We start from the raw sequence: 22,153 nt of genomic DNA, 5'->3' as shown, positions 1-22,153 counted from the left end.
CACATAGAGACACATAGGGACACATAGGGACCCCATAGGGACACATAGGGACACATAGAGACACATAGGGACACATAGAGACACATGGGGACCATAGGGATACATGGGGACACATAGGGACCCCTGGAGACACATGGGGACCCATAGGGACCCATAGGGACCCATGGAGACCATAGGGACACAGAGAGACCGTAGACACCCTTAGAGACCCATAGAGATCATAGAGACCATAGAGCCCATACAGATCCATAGAGACCCATAGGGACCCACAGAGATCATAGAGAGAGACCCATAGAGAACATAGAGACCCATAGACACTATTATAGAGACCTATAGAGACCCATAGAGCCCACAGACACCTTATAGAAACCCATAGAGACCCATAGAGACCCATAGAGTGCATAGACACCTCATAGGGACCCATAGAGACTATGGAGACCTCATAGAGAATAGAGACCATAGACACCCCATAGGCACCCCATAGGCACCCATAGGCACCCCTTAGACACCCATAGAGATCATAGACCCCTACACACCCATAGGCACCCCATAGACACCCATAGAGGCCTTAGACACCCATAGACACCACATAGGCACCCCATAGACACCCCATAGAGACCATAGACACCCCTAAGACACCCCATAGACATCCATAGGCACCCATAGACACCCATTGAAAACATAGACGCCATATAGGCACCTATAGTCACCCATAGACACCCATAGGTACCCATAGACACCCGTAGACACCCCATAGACACCCATAGACATCCCATAGACACCCCATAGACACCCCATAGACACTCCATAGACACCCATAGACACCCCATAGACACCCCATAGGCACCCCATAGACACTCCATAGACACCCCATAGACACTCCATAGACACCCCATAGACACCCCATAGACACTCCATAGACACCCCATAGACACCCCATAGACACTCCATAGACACTCCATAGACACCCCATAGACACTCCATAGACACCCATAGACACCCCATGGACACCCCATAGACACCCCATAGACACCCCATAGACACCCCATAGACACTCCATAGACACTCCATAGACACCCCATAGAAACTCCATAGATACCCCATAGACACCCATAGATACCCCATAGAGACCCCATAGACACCCATAGATACCCCATAGACACCCATAGATACCCCATAGACGCCCATAGACACCCCATAGACACCCCATAGACCCCCATAGACACTCCATAGACACCCCATAGAAACTCCATGGGTATCCCATAGACACCCACAGATACCCCGTAGACACTCCATAGATACCCCATAGACACCCATAGATACCCCATAGACACTCCATAGATACCCCATAGAGACCCCATAGACACCCATAGATACCCCATAGAGACCCCATAGACACCCATAGATACCCCATAGAGACCCCATAGACACCCATAGATACCCCATAGACATCCATAGATACCCCATAGACGCCCATAGACACCCCATAGACACCCATAGATACCCCATAGACACTCCATAGATACCCCATAGACACCCATAGATATCCCATAGACACCCCATAGACACCCATAGATACCCCATAGACACCCATAGATACCCCATAGACACTCCATAGATACCCCATAGACACCCATAGATACCCCGTAGACACCCATAGATACCCCATAGACACCCATAGACACCCCATAGACACCCATAGATACCCCATAGACACTCCATAGATACCCCATAGACACCCATAGATACCCCATAGACACCCCATAGACACCCATAGATACCCCATAGACACCCATAGATACCCCATAGACACTCCATAGATACCCCATAGACACCCATAGATACCCCATAGACGCCCATAGATACCCCATAGACGCCCATAGACACCCCATAGACACCCATAGATACCCCATAGACACTCCATAGATACCCCATAGACACCCATAGATACCCCATAGACACCCCATAGACACCCATAGATACCCCATAGACACCCATAGATACCCCATAGACTCCCATAGACACCCCATAGACACCCATAGATACCCCATAGACACTCCATAGATACCCCATAGACGCCCATAGATACCCCATAGACGCCCATAGATACCCCATAGACACCCCATAGACACCCATAGATACCCCATAGACCTCCCATGGGACATTGGACTGCTGAGGACTCCACCAGGGTCCCAAGACCCGAATAGACCCCATAGAACCAAGTAGCCCCACAGTCTCCCTTAGCCCCATAGCCCCACATAGCCCCCCTTTGCCCCATAGCCACCAATAGCCCCACATATCTTCCCTTCGCCCCATAGCCACCAATACCGCCCCTTAGCCCCATAGCCACCAATAGCCCCACATACCTTCCCTTAGCCCCATAGCCACCAATAGCCCCACATAGCCTCCCTTAGCCCCATACCCACCAATAGCCCCACATACCTTCCCTTAGCCCCATAGCCACCAATAGCCCCACATAGCCTCCCTTAGCCCCATAGCCACCAATACCGCCCCTTAGCCCCATAGCCACCAATAGCCCCACATACCTTCCCTTAGCCCCATAGCCACCAATAGCCCCACATAGCCTCCCTTAGCCCCATAGCCACCAATACCGCCCCTTAGCCCCATAGCTCCCCTTAGCCCCATAGCCCCCATAGGTACCCATAGCCCCATAGCCACCAATAGCCCCACATAGCCCCCCACAGACCTCCATAGCCCCCCTTAGCCCCATAGCCCCCCATAGGTACCCATAGCCCCATAGCTACCAATAGTGCCCCATAGCCCCCCATAGGCGTCCATAGCCCCCCTTAGCCCCATAGGCCCCCATAACCTCCCTTAGCCCCATAGCCCCCCATAGCCCCACATAGCCTCCTTTACCCCATAGCCACCAATAGCCCCACATACCTTTCCTTAGCCCCATAGCCACCAAAACCCCACATAGGTCCGCATAGTCTCCCTTAAACCCATAGCCACCAACAGCCCCACATAGACACCCTTAGCCCCATAGCCACCAATAGCCCCACATAGCCCCCCATAGGCCCACATAGCCTCCCTTAACCCCTTAGCCACCAATAGCGCCCCATAGCTCCCCATAGGCCCACATAGCCACCAATAGCCCCACATAGCCTCCCTTAGCCCCATAGCCACCAGTAGCCCCATATAGCCCCCCATAGGCCCACATAGCCTCCCTTAGCCCCATAGCCACCAATAGACCCACATAGCCTCCCTTAGCCCTGTAGCCACCAACAGCGCCCCTTAGCCCCATAGCCCCCCATTGGCCCCCATAGCCCCCCTTAGCCCCATAGCCCCATAGCCCCCCTTAGCCCTAGAGTCCCCCATAGGTCCCTATAGCCACCAATAGCGCCCCGTAGCCCCCATAGGCCTCCATAACCCCCCTTAGCCCCATAGCCCCCCATAGCCTCCCTTAGCTCCATAGCCCCCCATAGCCTCCCTTAGCCCCATAGCCCCCCATAGCCTCCCTTAGCTCCATAGCCCCCCATAGGTCCCCATAGCCCCCTTAGCCCCATAGCCCCCCATCTCCCCCCATAGCCCCCCATAGCCTCCCTTAGCCCCATACCCCCCCAATAGAACCCCATAGCCCCCCTTAGCCCCATAGCCCCCCATCTCCCCCCATAGCCCTCCATAGCCTCCCTTAGCTCCATAGCCCCCCAATAGGACCCCATAGCCTCCCTTAGCCCCATAGCCCCCCAATAGGACCCCATAGCCCCCCTTAGCCCCATAGCCCCCCATCTCCCCCCATAGTCCCCCATAGCCTCCCTTAGCCCCATAGCCCCCCAATAGGACCCCATAGCCCCCCTTAGCCCCATAGCCCCCCATCTCCCCCCATAGCCCCCCATAGCCTCCCTTAGCCCCATACCCCCCCAATAGAACCCCATAGCCCCCCTTAGCCCCATAGCCCCCCATCTCCCCCCATAGCCCTCCATAGCCTCCCTTAGCCCCATAGCCCCCCATCTCCCCCCATCGCCCCATAGCGCCCCATAGCGCCCCCCGTCGCACCGGCGGTGCCGCTGTAGGCTCCCAGGCTCAGCCCGTAGTGCTCGTGGGGCCCGGCCACGCGGAAGTCCCGGTAGCGGGCGAAGGCGGCGTCGAGCGCGGAGCGGAGATCGACCCGGAGCTCCATGGGGCCGGAGGAGGTGAGAGCGTGGAGAGCGGCGTTACCTGAACCGGGACGTGGGGACGGAGGTGGGTGAGCAAGGACGTGGACATGGGGGTGTAGGGACATGGACATGGATGTGGGTGAGCATGGACATGGACATGGGGGGGTATGGACATGGACATGGGTGAGTATGGACATGGACATGGGTGAGTATGGACATGGACATGGGTGAGTATGGACATGGACATGGGTGAGTATGGACATGGACATGGGTGAGTATGGACATGGACATGGGTGAGTATGGACATGGGTGAGCATGGACATGGACATGGGTGAGTATGGACATGGACATGGGTGAGTATGGACATGGACATGGGTGAGTATGGACATGGACGTGGGTGAGTATGGATATGGACATGGGTGAGCATGGACATGGACATGGGTGAGTATGGACATGGACATGGGTGAGTATGGACATGGATATGGGTGAGTATGGACATGGACATGGGTGAGTATGGACATGGACATGGGTGAGCACGGACATGGACATGGGTGAGCATGGACATGGACATGGGTGAGTATGGACATGGGTGAGCATGGACATGGACATGGGTGAGTATGGACATGGACATGGGTGAGTATGGACATGGACATGGGTGAGCATGGACATGGACATGGGTGAGCATGGACATGGACATGGGTGAGCATGGACATGGACATGGGTGAGTATGGACATGGACATGGGTGAGTATGGACATGGGTGAGCATGGACATGGACATGGGTGAGCATGGACATGGACATGGGTGAGCATGGACATGGACATGGATGAGTATGGACATGGATATGGGTGAGTATGGACATGGACATGGGTGAGCATGGACATGGACATGGGTGAGCATGGACATGGACATGGGTGAGTATGGACATGGACATGGGTGAGTATGGACATGGACATGGGTGAGTATGGACATGGACATGGGTGAGTATGGACATGGACATGGGTGAGCATGGACATGGACATGGGTGAGTATGGACATGGACATGGGTGAGTATGGACATGGGTGAGCATGGACATGGACATGGGTGAGCATGGACATGGACATGGGTGAGTATGGACATGGACATGGATGAGTATGGACATGGACATGGGTGAGTATGGACATGGACATGGGTGAGCATGGACATGGACATGGATGAGTATGGACATGGATATGGGTGAGTATGGACATGGACATGGGTGAGCATGGACATGGACATGGGTGAGCATGGACATGGACATGGGTGAGTATGGACATGGACATGGGTGAGTATGGACATGGACATGGGTGAGTATGGACATGGACTTGGGTGAGTATGGACATGGACATGGGTGAGTATGGACATGGACATGGGTGAGTATGGACATGGACTTGGGTGAGTATGGACATGGACATGGGTGAGTATGGACATGGACATGGATGAGTATGGACATGGACATGGGTGAGTATGGACATGGACATGGGTGAGCATGGACATGGGTGAGTATGGACATGGACATGGGTGAGTATGGACATGGACATGGGTGAGTATGGACATGGACATGGATGAGTATGGACATGGATATGGGTGAGTATGGACATGGACATGGGTGAGTATGGACATGGGTGAGCATGGACATGGACATGGGTGAGTATGGACATGGACATGGGTGAGTATGGACATGGGTGAGTATGGACATGGACATGGGTGAGTATGGACATGGACATGGGTGAGTATGGACATGGACATGGGTGAGTATGGACATGGACATGGGTGAGCATGGACATGGACATGGGTGAGTATGGACATGGATATGGGTGAGTATGGACATGGACATGGGTGAGTATGGACATGGACATGGGTGAGCATGGACATGGACATGGGTGAGTATGGACATGGACATGGGTGAGTATGGACATGGACATGGGTGAGTATGGACATGGACATGGGTGAGCATGGACATGGACATGGGTGAGTATGGACATGGATATGGGTGAGCATGGACATGGACATGGGTGAGCATGGACATGGACATGGGTGAGTATGGACATGGACATGGGTGAGTATGGACATGGACGTGGGTGAGCATGGACATGGACATGGGTGAGCATGGACATGGACATGGGTGAGTATGGACATGGACATGGGTGAGTATGGACATGGACATGGGTGAGTATGGACATGGACTTGGGTGAGCATGGATATGGGTGAGCATGGACATGGACATGGGTGAGTATGGACATGGACATGGGTGAGCATGGACATGGACATGGGTGAGTATGGACATGGACTTGGGTGAGCATGGACATGGGTGAGTATGGACATGGACATGGGTGAGTATGGACATGGACATGGGTGAGTATGGACATGGACATGGGTGAGTATGGACATGGGTGAGCATGGACATGGACATGGGTGAGTATGGACATGGACATGGGTGAGTATGGACATGGATATGGGTGAGTATGGACATGGACATGGGTGAGCATGGACATGGACATGGGTGAGTATGGACATGGACTTGGGTGAGCATGGACATGGGTGAGTATGGACATGGACATGGGTGAGTATGGACATGGACTTGGGTGAGCATGGATATGGGTGAGCATGGACATGGACATGGGTGAGTATGGACATGGACATGGGTGAGCATGGACATGGACATGGGTGAGTATGGACATGGACTTGGGTGAGCATGGACATGGGTGAGTATGGACATGGACATGGGTGAGCATGGACATGGACATGGGTGAGTATGGACATGGACATGGGTGAGTATGGACATGGACATGGGTGAGCATGGACATGGACATGGGTGAGTATGGACATGGACATGGGTGAGCATGGACATGGACATGGGTGAGCATGGACATGGACATGGGTGAGTATGGACATGGATATGGGTGAGTATGGACATGGACATGGGTGAGCATGGACATGGACATGGGTGAGTATGGACATGGATATGGGTGAGTATGGACATGGACATGGGTGAGCATGGACATGGACATGGGTGAGTATGGACATGGACTTGGGTGAGCATGGACATGGGTGAGTATGGACATGGACATGGGTGAGCATGGACATGGACATGGGTGAGTATGGACATGGACATGGGTGAGTATGGACATGGACATGGGTGAGCATGGACATGGACATGGGTGAGTATGGACATGGACATGGGTGAGTATGGACATGGACATGGGTGAGTATGGACATGGACATGGGTGAGTATGGACATGGACATGGGGTGAGCATGGACATGGACATGGGTGAGTATGGACATGGACATGGGTGAGTATGGACATGGACGTGGGTGAGCATGGACATGGACATGGGTGAGCATGGACATGGACATGGGTGAGTATGGACATGGACATGGGTGAGTATGGACATGGACTTGGGTGAGCATGGATATGGGTGAGCATGGACATGGACATGGGTGAGTATGGACATGGACATGGGTGAGCATGGACATGGACATGGGTGAGTATGGACATGGACTTGGGTGAGCATGGACATGGGTGAGTATGGACATGGACATGGGTGAGCATGGACATGGACATGGGTGAGTATGGACATGGACATGGGTGAGTATGGACATGGATATGGGTGAGTATGGACATGGACATGGGTGAGCATGGACATGGACATGGGTGAGTATGGACATGGACTTGGGTGAGCATGGACATGGGTGAGTATGGACATGGACATGGGTGAGTATGGACATGGACTTGGGTGAGCATGGATATGGGTGAGCATGGACATGGACATGGGTGAGTATGGACATGGACATGGGTGAGCATGGACATGGACATGGGTGAGTATGGACATGGACTTGGGTGAGCATGGACAAGGGTGAGTATGGACATGGACATGGGTGAGCATGGACATGGACATGGGTGAGTATGGACATGGACATGGGTGAGTATGGACATGGACATGGGTGAGCATGGACATGGACATGGGTGAGTATGGACATGGATATGGGTGAGTATGGACATGGACATGGGTGAGCATGGACATGGACATGGGTGAGTATGGACATGGACTTGGGTGAGCATGGACATGGGTGAGTATGGACATGGACATGGGTGAGCATGGACATGGACATGGGTGAGTATGGACATGGACATGGGTGAGTATGGACATGGACATGGGTGAGCATGGACATGGACATGGGTGAGTATGGACATGGACATGGGTGAGTATGGACATGGACATGGGTGAGTATGGACATGGACATGGGTGAGTATGGACATGGATATGGGTGAGTATGGACATGGACATGGGTGAGCATGGACATGGACATGGGTGAGTATGGACATGGGTGAGCATGGACGTGGACATGGGTGAGCATGGACATGGACATGGGTGAGCATGGACATGGACATGGGTGAGTATGGACATGGGTGAGTATGGACATGGACATGGGTGAGTATGGACATGGACATGGGTGAGTATGGACATGGGTGAGTATGGACATGGACATGGGTGAGTATGGACATGGGTGAGTATGGACATGGACATGGGTGAGTATGGACATGGACATGGGTGAGCACGGACATGGACATGGGTGAGTATGGACATGGGTGAGTATGGACATGGACATGGGTGAGTATGGACATGGACATGGGTGAGTATGGACATGGACATGGGTGAGCATGGACATGGACATGGGTGAGTATGGACATGGGTGAGCATGGACGTGGACATGGGTGAGCATGGACATGGACATGGGTGAGCATGGACATGGACATGGGTGAGTATGGACATGGACATGGGGTGAGTATGGACATGGGAAGGGTGAGTATGGACATGGACATGGGTGAGTATGGACATGGACATGGGTGAGTATGGACATGGGTGAGTATGGACATGGACATGGGTGAGTATGGACATGGGTGAGTATGGACATGGACATGGGTGAGTATGGACATGGACATGGGTGAGTATGGACATGGGTGAGTATGGACATGGACATGGGTGAGTATGGACATGGACATGGGTGAGCATGGACATGGACATGGGTGAGTATGGACATGGGTGAGTATGGACATGGACATGGGTGAGTATGGACATGGACATGGGTGAGTATGGACATGGACATGGGTGAGCATGGACATGGACATGGGTGAGTATGGACATGGACATGGGTGAGTATGGACATGGACTTGGGTGAGCATGGACATGGACATGGGTGAGTATGGACATGGGTGAGCATGGACATGGACATGGGTGAGTATGGACATGGGTGAGTATGGACATGGACATGGGTGAGCATGGACATGGACATGGGTGAGTATGGACATGGACATGGGTGAGTATGGACATGGACTTGGGTGAGCATGGACATGGACATGGGTGAGTATGGACATGGGTGAGCATGGACATGGACATGGGTGAGTATGGACATGGGTGAGTATGGACATGGACATGGGTGAGTATGGACATGGACATGGGTGAGTATGGACATGGACATGGGTGAGTATGGACATGGACATGGGTGAGTATGGACATGGACTTGGGTGAGTATGGACATGGACATGGGTGAGTATGGACATGGACATGGATGAGTATGGACATGGACATGGGTGAGTATGGACATGGACATGGGTGAGCATGGACATGGGTGAGTATGGACATGGACATGGGTGAGTATGGACATGGACATGGGTGAGTATGGACATGGACATGGGTGAGTATGGACATGGACATGGGTGAGTATGGACATGGACATGGGTGAGTATGGACATGGGTGAGCATGGACATGGACATGGGTGAGTATGGACATGGACATGGGTGAGTATGGACATGGGTGAGTATGGACATGGACATGGGTGAGTATGGACATGGACATGGGTGAGTATGGACATGGACATGGGTGAGCATGGACATGGACATGGGTGAGTATGGACATGGATATGGGTGAGTATGGACATGGACATGGGTGAGTATGGACATGACATGGGTGAGCATGGACATGGACATGGGTGAGTATGGACATGGACATGGGTGAGTATGGACATGGACATGGGTGAGTATGGACATGGACATGGGTGAGCATGGACATGGACATGGGTGAGTATGGACATGGATATGGGTGAGCATGGACATGGACATGGGTGAGCATGGACATGGACATGGGTGAGTATGGACATGGACATGGGTGAGTATGGACATGGACATGGGTGAGTATGGACATGGACGTGGGTGAGCATGGACATGGACATGGGTGAGCATGGACATGGACATGGGTGAGTATGGACATGGACATGGGTGAGTATGGACATGGACATGGGTGAGTATGGACATGGACATGGGTGAGCATGGACATGGACATGGGTGAGTATGGACATGGACATGGGTGAGCATGGACATGGACATGGGTGAGTATGGACATGGACTTGGGTGAGCATGGACATGGGTGAGTATGGACATGGACATGGGTGAGTATGGACATGGCCATGTGGAGCATGGACATGGACATGGGTGAGTATGGACATGGACATGGGTGAGTATGGACATGGACATGGGTGAGTATGGACATGGACATGGGTGAGCATGGACATGGACATGGGTGAGTATGGACATGGACTTGGGTGAGCATGGGACATGGAATGGGTGAGTATGGACATGGACATGGGTGAGTATGGACATGGACTTGGGTGAGCATGGATATGGGTGAGCATGGACATGGACATGGGTGAGTATGGACATGGACATGGGTGAGCATGGACATGGACATGGGTGAGTATGGACATGGACTTGGGTGAGCATGGACATGGGTGAGTATGGACATGGACATGGGTGAGCATGGACATGGACATGGGTGAGTATGGACATGGACATGGGTGAGTATGGACATGGACATGGGTGAGCATGGACATGGACATGGGTGAGTATGGACATGGACATGGGTGAGCATGGACATGGACATGGGTGAGCATGGACATGGACATGGGTGAGTATGGACATGGATATGGGTGAGTATGGACATGGACATGGGTGAGCATGGACATGGACATGGGTGAGTATGGACATGGATATGGGTGAGTATGGACATGGACATGGGTGAGCATGGACATGGACATGGGTGAGTATGGACATGGACTTGGGTGAGCATGGACATGGGTGAGTATGGACATGGACATGGGTGAGCATGGACATGGACATGGGTGAGTATGGACATGGACATGGGTGAGTATGGACATGGACATGGGTGAGCATGGACATGGACATGGGTGAGTATGGACATGGACATGGGTGAGTATGGACATGGACATGGGTGAGTATGGACATGGACATGGGTGAGTGTGGACATGGACATGGGTGAGCATGGACATGGACATGGGTGAGTATGGACATGGACATGGGTGAGTATGGACATGGACATGTGGGTGAGCATGGACATGGACATGGGTGAGCATGGACATGGACATGGGTGAGTATGGACATGGACATGGGTGAGTATGGACATGGACTTGGGTGAGCATGGATATGGGTGAGCATGGACATGGACATGGGTGAGTATGGACATGGACATGGGTGAGCATGGACATGGACATGGGTGAGTATGGACATGGACTTGGGTGAGCATGGACATGGGTGAGTATGGACATGGACATGGGTGAGCATGGACATGGACATGGGTGAGTATGGACATGGACATGGGTGAGTATGGACATGGATATGGGTGAGTATGGACATGGACATGGGTGAGCATGGACATGGACATGGGTGAGTATGGACATGGACTTGGGTGAGCATGGACATGGGTGAGTATGGACATGGACATGGGTGAGTATGGACATGGACTTGGGTGAGCATGGATATGGGTGAGCATGGACATGGACATGGGTGAGTATGGACATGGACATGGGTGAGCATGGACATGGACATGGGTGAGTATGGACATGGACTTGGGTGAGCATGGACATGGGTGAGTATGGACATGGACATGGGTGAGCATGGACATGGACATGGGTGAGTATGGACATGGACATGGGTGAGTATGGACATGGACATGGGTGAGCATGGACATGGACATGGGTGAGTATGGACATGGATATGGGTGAGTATGGACATGGACATGGGTGAGCATGGACATGGACATGGGTGAGTATGGACATGGACTTGGGTGAGCATGGACATGGGTGAGTATGGACATGGACATGGGTGAGCATGGACATGGACATGGGTGAGTATGGACATGGACATGGGTGAGTATGGACATGGACATGGGTGAGCATGGACATGGACATGGGTGAGTATGGACATGGACATGGGTGAGTATGGACATGGACATGGGTGAGTATGGACATGGACATGGGTGAGTATGGACATGGATATGGGTGAGTATGGACATGGACATGGGTGAGCATGGACATGGACATGGGTGAGTATGGACATGGGTGAGCATGGACGTGGACATGGGTGAGCATGGACATGGACATGGGTGAGCATGGACATGGACATGGGTGAGTATGGACATGGGTGAGTATGGACATGGACATGGGTGAGTATGGACATGGACATGGGTGAGTATGGACATGGGTGAGTATGGACATGGACATGGGTGAGTATGGACATGGGTGAGTATGGACATGGACATGGGTGAGTATGGACATGGACATGGGTGAGCATGGACATGGACATGGGTGAGTATGGACATGGGTGAGTATGGACATGGACATGGGTGAGTATGGACATGGACATGGGTGAGTATGGACATGGACATGGGTGAGCATGGACATGGACATGGGTGAGTATGGACATGGGTGAGCATGGACGTGGACATGGGTGAGCATGGACATGGACATGGGTGAGCATGGACATGGACATGGGTGAGTATGGACATGGACATGGGTGAGTATGGACATGGGTGAGTATGGACATGGACATGGGTGAGTATGGACATGGACATGGGTGAGTATGGACATGGGTGAGTATGGACATGGACATGGGTGAGTATGGACATGGGTGAGTATGGACATGGACATGGGTGAGTATGGACATGGACATGGGTGAGTATGGACATGGGTGAGTATGGACATGGACATGGGTGAGTATGGACATGGACATGGGTGAGCATGGACATGGACATGGGTGAGTATGGACATGGGTGAGTATGGACATGGACATGGGTGAGTATGGACATGGACATGGGTGAGTATGGACATGGACATGGGTGAGCATGGACATGGACATGGGTGAGTATGGACATGGACATGGGTGAGTATGGACATGGACTTGGGTGAGCATGGACATGGACATGGGTGAGTATGGACATGGGTGAGCATGGACATGGACATGGGTGAGTATGGACATGGGTGAGTATGGACATGGACATGGGTGAGCATGGACATGGACATGGGTGAGTATGGACATGGACATGGGTGAGTATGGACATGGACTTGGGTGAGCATGGACATGGACATGGGTGAGTATGGACATGGGTGAGCATGGACATGGACATGGGTGAGTATGGACATGGGTGAGTATGGACATGGACATGGGTGAGTATGGACATGGACTTGGGTGAGTATGGACATGGACATGGGTGAGTATGGACATGGACATGGGTGAGTATGGACATGGACTTGGGTGAGTATGGACATGGACATGGGTGAGTATGGACATGGACATGGATGAGTATGGACATGGACATGGGTGAGTATGGACATGGACATGGGTGAGCATGGACATGGGTGAGTATGGACATGGACATGGGTGAGTATGGACATGGACATGGGTGAGTATGGACATGGACATGGGTGAGTATGGACATGGACATGGGTGAGTATGGACATGGACATGGGTGAGTATGGACATGGGTGAGCATGGACATGGACATGGGTGAGTATGGACATGGACATGGGTGAGTATGGACATGGGTGAGTATGGACATGGACATGGGTGAGTATGGACATGGACATGGGTGAGTATGGACATGGACATGGGTGAGCATGGACATGGACATGGGTGAGTATGGACATGGATATGGGTGAGTATGGACATGGACATGGGTGAGTATGGACATGGACATGGGTGAGCATGGACATGGACATGGGTGAGTATGGACATGGACATGGGTGAGTATGGACATGGACATGGGTGAGTATGGACATGGACATGGGTGAGCATGGACATGGACATGGGTGAGTATGGACATGGATATGGGTGAGCATGGACATGGACATGGGTGAGCATGGACATGGACATGGGTGAGTATGGACATGGACATGGGTGAGTATGGACATGGACGTGGGTGAGCATGGACATGGACATGGGTGAGCATGGACATGGACATGGGTGAGTATGGACATGGACATGGGTGAGTATGGACATGGACTTGGGTGAGCATGGATATGGGTGAGCATGGACATGGACATGGGTGAGTATGGACATGGACATGGGTGAGCATGGACATGGACATGGGTGAGTATGGACATGGACTTGGGTGAGCATGGACATGGGTGAGTATGGACATGGACATGGGTGAGTATGGACATGGGTGAGCATGGACATGGACATGGGTGAGTATGGACATGGACATGGGTGAGTATGGACATGGATATGGGTGAGTATGGACATGGACATGGGTGAGCATGGACATGGACATGGGTGAGTATGGACATGGACTTGGGTGAGCATGGACATGGGTGAGTATGGACATGGACATGGGTGAGTATGGACATGGACTTGGGTGAGCATGGATATGGGTGAGCATGGACATGGACATGGGTGAGTATGGACATGGACATGGGTGAGCATGGACATGGACATGGGTGAGTATGGACATGGACTTGGGTGAGCATGGACATGGGTGAGTATGGACATGGACATGGGTGAGCATGGACATGGACATGGGTGAGTATGGACATGGACATGGGTGAGTATGGACATGGACATGGGTGAGCATGGACATGGACATGGGTGAGTATGGACATGGACATGGGTGAGCATGGACATGGACATGGGTGAGCATGGACATGGACATGGGTGAGTATGGACATGGATATGGGTGAGTATGGACATGGACATGGGTGAGCATGGACATGGACATGGGTGAGTATGGACATGGATATGGGTGAGTATGGACATGGACATGGGTGAGCATGGACATGGACATGGGTGAGTATGGACATGGACTTGGGTGAGCATGGACATGGGTGAGTATGGACATGGACATGGGTGAGCATGGACATGGACATGGGTGAGTATGGACATGGACATGGGTGAGTATGGACATGGACATGGGTGAGCATGGACATGGACATGGGTGAGTATGGACATGGACATGGGTGAGCATGGACATGGACATGGGTGAGCATGGACATGGACATGGGTGAGTATGGACATGGACATGGGTGAGCATGGACATGGACATGGGTGAGTATGGACATGGACATGGGTGAGTATGGACATGGACGTGGGTGAGCATGGACATGGACATGGGTGAGCATGGACATGGACATGGGTGAGTATGGACATGGACATGGGTGAGTATGGACATGGACATGGGTGAGTATGGACATGGACATGGGTGAGCATGGACATGGACATGGGTGAGTATGGACATGGATATGGGTGAGCATGGACATGGACATGGGTGAGCATGGACATGGACATGGGTGAGTATGGACATGGACATGGGTGAGTATGGACATGGACGTGGGTGAGCATGGACATGGACATGGGTGAGCATGGACATGGACATGGGTGAGTATGGACATGGACATGGGTGAGTATGGACATGGACTTGGGTGAGCATGGATATGGGTGAGCATGGACATGGACATGGGTGAGTATGGACATGGACATGGGTGAGCATGGACATGGACATGGGTGAGTATGGACATGGACTTGGGTGAGCATGGACATGGGTGAGTATGGACATGGACATGGGTGAGTATGGACATGGACATGGGTGAGTATGGACATGGACATGGGTGAGTATGGACATGGGTGAGCATGGACATGGACATGGGTGAGTATGGACATGGACATGGGTGAGTATGGACATGGATATGGGTGAGTATGGACATGGACATGGGTGAGCATGGACATGGACATGGGTGAGTATGGACATGGACTTGGGTGAGCATGGACATGGGTGAGTATGGACATGGACATGGGTGAGTATGGACATGGACTTGGGTGAGCATGGATATGGGTGAGCATGGACATGGACATGGGTGAGTATGGACATGGACATGGGTGAGCATGGACATGGACATGGGTGAGTATGGACATGGACTTGGGTGAGCATGGACATGGGTGAGTATGGACATGGACATGGGTGAGCATGGACATGGACATGGGTGAGTATGGACATGGACATGGGTGAGTATGGACATGGACATGGGTGAGCATGGACATGGACATGGGTGAGTATGGACATGGACATGGGTGAGCATGGACATGGACATGGGTGAGCATGGACATGGACATGGGTGAGTATGGACATGGATATGGGTGAGTATGGACATGGACATGGGTGAGCATGGACATGGACATGGGTGAGTATGGACATGGATATGGGTGAGTATGGACATGGACATGGGTGAGCATGGACATGGACATGGGTGAGTATGGACATGGACTTGGGTGAGCATGGACATGGGTGAGTATGGACATGGACATGGGTGAGCATGGACATGGACATGGGTGAGTATGGACATGGACATGGGTGAGTATGGACATGGACATGGGTGAGCATGGACATGGACATGGGTGAGTATGGACATGGACATGGGTGAGTATGGACATGGACATGGGTGAGTATGGACATGGACATGGGTGAGTATGGACATGGACATGGGTGAGCATGGACATGGACATGGGTGAGTATGGACATGGACATGGGTGAGTATGGACATGGACGTGGGTGAGCATGGACATGGACATGGGTGAGCATGGACATGGACATGGGTGAGTATGGACATGGACATGGGTGAGTATGGACATGGACTTGGGTGAGCATGGATATGGGTGAGCATGGACATGGACATGGGTGAGTATGGACATGGACATGGGTGAGCATGGACATGGACATGGGTGAGTATGGACATGGACTTGGGTGAGCATGGACATGGGTGAGTATGGACATGGACATGGGTGAGCATGGACATGGACATGGGTGAGTATGGACATGGACATGGGTGAGTATGGACATGGATATGGGTGAGTATGGACATGGACATGGGTGAGTATGGACATGGACATGGGTGAGTATGGACATGGACATGGGTGAGTATGGACATGGACATGGGTGAGTATGGACATGGGTGAGCATGGACATGGACATGGGTGAGTATGGACATGGGTGAGTATGGACATGGACATGGGTGATCACGGACATGGACTTGGGTGCCCCCAATCCCCACAACCATTGGGTCCCTCCCCTCCTCCCCACCCCATTGTTGCTCCCTCCTTCCCCCCCCGCTGCCCCCCAAGTCCCCCCCTTGCTCCCCCCTCCCCGCCCCACTTCCCCCCCATCTCTCACCCAACCAGAATTCTCCGCTCACGTTCCCGAAGCCCCTCTCGTACTCGTCCCACCCCCGCCAGAAATCCGTGCCCCCGTCCTGGCGCCGCTGGAACACCTTTGGGGTGGGGGGTGGGGGGGGAGATCAGGGGCAGCCCCATTGAGACCCCCCCACCCCGCCCCATGGACACCCCCCGCCCCATAGACCCCCCCCAATTGCTCACCAGGCCCCTCCGCTTCCCCATTTCCACCCTCCCTTAACCCCTCCCAGTGCCCCCCAGCGCCCCACAAGGCCCCTTTCCCCCCAGGACCCCATTTATCACCCCCATAACCCCCACACAGCCCCTCCGCGTGCCCTCCCGTTGCCCTCCAGACCCCTCGATTCCCCCCATAGCTCCCCATAGGACCTCCCCCCATAGCTCCCCATAGGAGGCCTCCCATAGCTCCCCATAGGAGCACCCCCATAGGACCCCCCCCATAGCTCCCCATAGGAGGCCTCCCATAGCTCCCCATAGGAGCACCCCCATAGGACCTCCCCCACAGCTCCCCATAGGAGCCCCCCCATAGCTCCCCATAGGACCCCCCCATAGCTCCCCATAGGACCCCCCCACAGCTCCCCATAGGACCCCCCCATAGCTCCCCCTCGGAGCCCCCCATAGCTCCCCATAGGACCCCCCCATAGCTCCCCATAGGACCCCCCCATAGCTCCCCATAGGAGGCCTCCCATAGCTCCCCATAGGAGCACCCCCATAGGACCCCCCCCATAGCTCCCCATAGGAGGCCTCCCATAGCTCCCCATAGGAGCACCCCCATAGGACCTCCCCCACAGCTCCCCATAGGAGCCCCCCCATAGCTCCCCATAGGACCCCCCCATAGCTCCCCATAGGACCCCCCCACAGCTCCCCATAGGACCCCCCCATAGCTCCCCCTCGGAGCCCCCCATAGCTCCCCATAGGACCCCCCCATAGCTCCCCATAGGACCCCCCCATAGCTCCCCATAGGACCCCCCCCATAGCTCCCCATAGGACACCCCATAGCTCCCAATAGAACCCCCCATAGCTCCCCATAGGACCCCCCATAGCTCCCCATAGGACCCCCCATAGCTCCCCATAGGACCCCCCCATAGCTCCCCACCAGCCACCCGCCGCCGTCCGTGTCCATGTCGCAGAAGACGCGCAGGGGCCTCGCGGGGTCCCCCCCGAGGAAGACGAGGGCCTCGCGCGAAGGCCCCGGCCCATTGAGCTGCTCCTCGGCGCAGTCCCGGGGGTGCGGGTGGGGAAGGGGGGCTGGGGGGGCAGGGGGGGGCCATGGGTCTGGGTGCCCCCCACCCAATGACCCAACACCCCCATCACCCAATGACCATGGGTCTTGGTGCCCCCCACCCAATGACCCAACATCCCCATCACCCAATGACCATGGGTCTGGGTGCCCCCCACCCAATGACCCAACACCCCCATCACCCAATGACCATGGGTCTTGGTGTCCCCCACCCATTGACCCAACACCCCCCATCACCCAGTGGCCATGGGTCTGGGTGCCCCCCACCCAATGACCCAACACCCCCCATCACCCAATGACCATGGGTCTGGGTGCCCCCCACCCAATGACCCAACATCCCCATCACCCAGTGGCCATGGGTCTGGGTGACCCCCACCCAATGACCCAACATCCCCATCACCCAATGACCATGGGTCTGGGTGCCCCCCACCCAATGACCCAACACCCCCATCACCCAATGACCATGGGTCTTGGTGTCCCCCACCCATTGACCCAACACCCCCCATCACCCAGTGGCCATGGGTCTGGGTGCCCCCCACCCAATGACCCAACATCCCCATCACCCAATGACCATGGGTCTGGGTGCCCCCCACCCAATGACCCAACACCCCCCATCACCCAATGACCATGGGTCTGGGTGCCCCCCACCCAATGACCCAACATCCCCATCACCCAATGACCATGGGTCTGGGTGACCCCCACCCAATGACCCAACATCCCCATCACCCAATGACCATGGGTTTGGGTGCCCCCCACCCAATGACCCAACATCCCCCATCACCCAATGACCATGGGTCTTGGTGCCCCCCACCCAATGACCCAACATCCCCATCACCCAATGACCATGGGTCTGGGTGACCCCCACCCAATGACCCAACACCCCCATCACCCAATGACCATGGGTCTGGGTGACCCCCACCCAATGACCCAACACCCCCATCACCCAATGACCATGGGTCTTGGTGCCCCCCACCCAATGACCCAACAGCCCCATCACCCAATGACCATGGGTCTGGGTGCCCCCCACCCAATGACCCAAAATCCCCATCACCCAATGACCATGGGTCTTGGTGCCCCCCACCCAATGACCCAACATCCCCCCATCACCCAATGACCATGGGTCTGGGTGACCCCCACCCAATGACCCAACACCCCCATCACCCAATGACCATGGGTCTGGGTGCCCCCCACCCAATGACCCAACACCCCCATCACCCAATGACCATGGGTCTGGGTGCCCCCCACCCAATGACCCAACATCCCCATCACCCAATGACCATGGGTCTGGGTGTCCCCCCCCCAAGGCCTCAGGACCCCAGCTCACGGGTGTCAAAGGTGGTCTCCAGCAGGGTGGGGGGGGCATCTTCTCCCCGGCCCCGTAGCTGCACCCCATAGCGCCCCGCAGGCTCCAGGCCCCACAGCTCATAGGATGTTGCCTCAGGGGGGAGCTGCAATGTCTGGGGGGGGGGGGGGAAGCACAGGGGAGGGTTGGGGTGCCCCAAGGGGGGGATTGGGGCGTCCCAAGAAGGTACTAGGGGGCCCCACAAGAGGTATTGGGGTGCATGGGGAGATATTGGTGACCCAAGGGGTTGCTGGGGTCCCAAAGGGAATGGTGGGGTCCCCAAGGGGTTCTGGGGGGGGACTCGAGGGGGGGGGGGGGCGTTACCTGCTGGGCTCCTCCAGGGGGCCCATAGACAAGGTCGTAGCCATCGGGGGGAACGCGACGGGGGTCCCAGTGCAGGCGGGCGCTGCGGGGCCACACGGTTCCCACCCAGAGGGTCCCTGGGGCGCCTGTGGAGGGGCCTGTGGGTGACTGTGCCCAAGGGGCAACCCGGGCACCCCGGGACCCCCAAGCAGAGCCCGGGTGGGACCCAAGGCAATGTCACCCCTGGGGGTTCAAGCATGAACTGTGCAAGGACCCGTCGGTGCAGGCATCAACCCTCCAACAGCCCGGCCACACACACGTAAAGGGGGCAGCCAATCAGGGACCCCTCCGGCTGTTACAGGCGTAAAAAGAAGCCATCCATTCGCCCAAACTGTCATCATCCATCCGTCATCCATCTATCCATAATCCATTCACCCATCCATCATCCACCCATCATACACCCATCCATCCATCCATCATTCATCCACCCATCATCCATCCATCCATCTATCCATCAATCCATCCATCCATCCATCCATCCATCCATCAATCCATCCATCCATCCATCCATCCATCCTTCATCCATCCATCATCCATCCATCCATCCATCCATCCATCCATCCATCCATCAATCCACCCATCCGTCCATCATTCATCCACCCATCATCCATCCATCCATCCATCCATCCATCCATCCATCCATCCATCCATCCATCCATCATCCACCCATCATCCATCAATCCATCCATCAATCCATCCATCCATCACCCATCCATTCATCATCATCCATCCATCATCCATGCATCATCCACCCATACATCCATCATCCATTAATCCACCCATCCACCCATCCATCCGTGCACCATGCATACATATGTCCATCAATCCATCCATACTTCAATACATTCATTCATCCATGCACCAACCCATCCATCATCCATCCACCCATCCATCCTCAACAACCCCCCATCCTTCCAACCTGTCACACCCCCATCCTTCCACTGATCCCAAATCCCCTCCCACCCCCTTTCCTCCACTGACCAAGGCACGAGCACGGGCCCTGCCCAAGCTTCTGTCCACTACAAGAGGCGGTTCAGCGGGGCTGGTGCCAGAGCCCCCTCACCTGTGACAGTGTCGGTGGAGACGGGGCCCAGGCGTGTGCGACCCCACAGCCCGTACAGGTTGAACTTGTAGCGGCGGGACGGGGACAGCCCCGGCAGCGTCAGCGTGCGGGAACCCCCGTCCACGGGCAGCACCTGGGGCTGGCCTTGTGCATCGCGGTACTGCAGCGTGAAGGAGTCAAAGGTGCCCTCAGGGACGCTCCACTCCAGCTGCACCGAGTCAGAGGTGACGTGAGGGGCCCTCAGCTCGCCCAGGCGGGGCTTGGTTGGTGGCTTCTCCTGTGGAGCTGGGGCTGCAATGGAGAGGGCACCGAGCAGGAGACAAACAGCAATGCACTGCTTTAATGGCTGATCCAGCATTCCTCTAACCATCCATCCATCCTCCGTCCATCCTCCATCCATCCATCCATTCACCACTCCTCCATCATCCATCCATCATCCATCATCATCCATCCTTCCATCCACCCATCCATCCATCCATCCA

General features: G+C 54.7%; 1 protein-coding gene across 1 annotated transcript in view; it reads right to left on the bottom strand.

Moving 5' to 3' along the window:
- The window catches only part of LOC133263645 (tenascin-X-like), a 66,636-nt gene that overhangs the window by 4,785 nt on the left and 39,698 nt on the right, over positions 1 to 22,153 (bottom strand). Inside the window, 6 exon segments of the mRNA XM_061443495.1 lie at positions 4,018 to 4,179; positions 17,647 to 17,743; positions 18,760 to 18,911; positions 20,228 to 20,360; positions 20,570 to 20,694; positions 21,672 to 21,962. Of these exon segments, the coding sequence (XP_061299479.1) occupies positions 4,018 to 4,179; positions 17,647 to 17,743; positions 18,760 to 18,911; positions 20,228 to 20,360; positions 20,570 to 20,694; positions 21,672 to 21,962 (960 nt within the window).

The sequence above is a fragment of the Pezoporus flaviventris genome, unplaced genomic scaffold (genome assembly GCF_033815535.1).
Source record: "Pezoporus flaviventris isolate CSIRO_AGI_PZ_B2104156 unplaced genomic scaffold, CSIRO_AGI_Pfla_v1 ptg000392l, whole genome shotgun sequence".
In the NCBI taxonomy this organism is placed as follows: Eukaryota; Metazoa; Chordata; class Aves; order Psittaciformes; family Psittacidae; genus Pezoporus; species Pezoporus flaviventris.
Note: the sequence above shows the minus strand (reverse complement) of the source record. Positions and strands in the feature narration are given on the sequence as shown.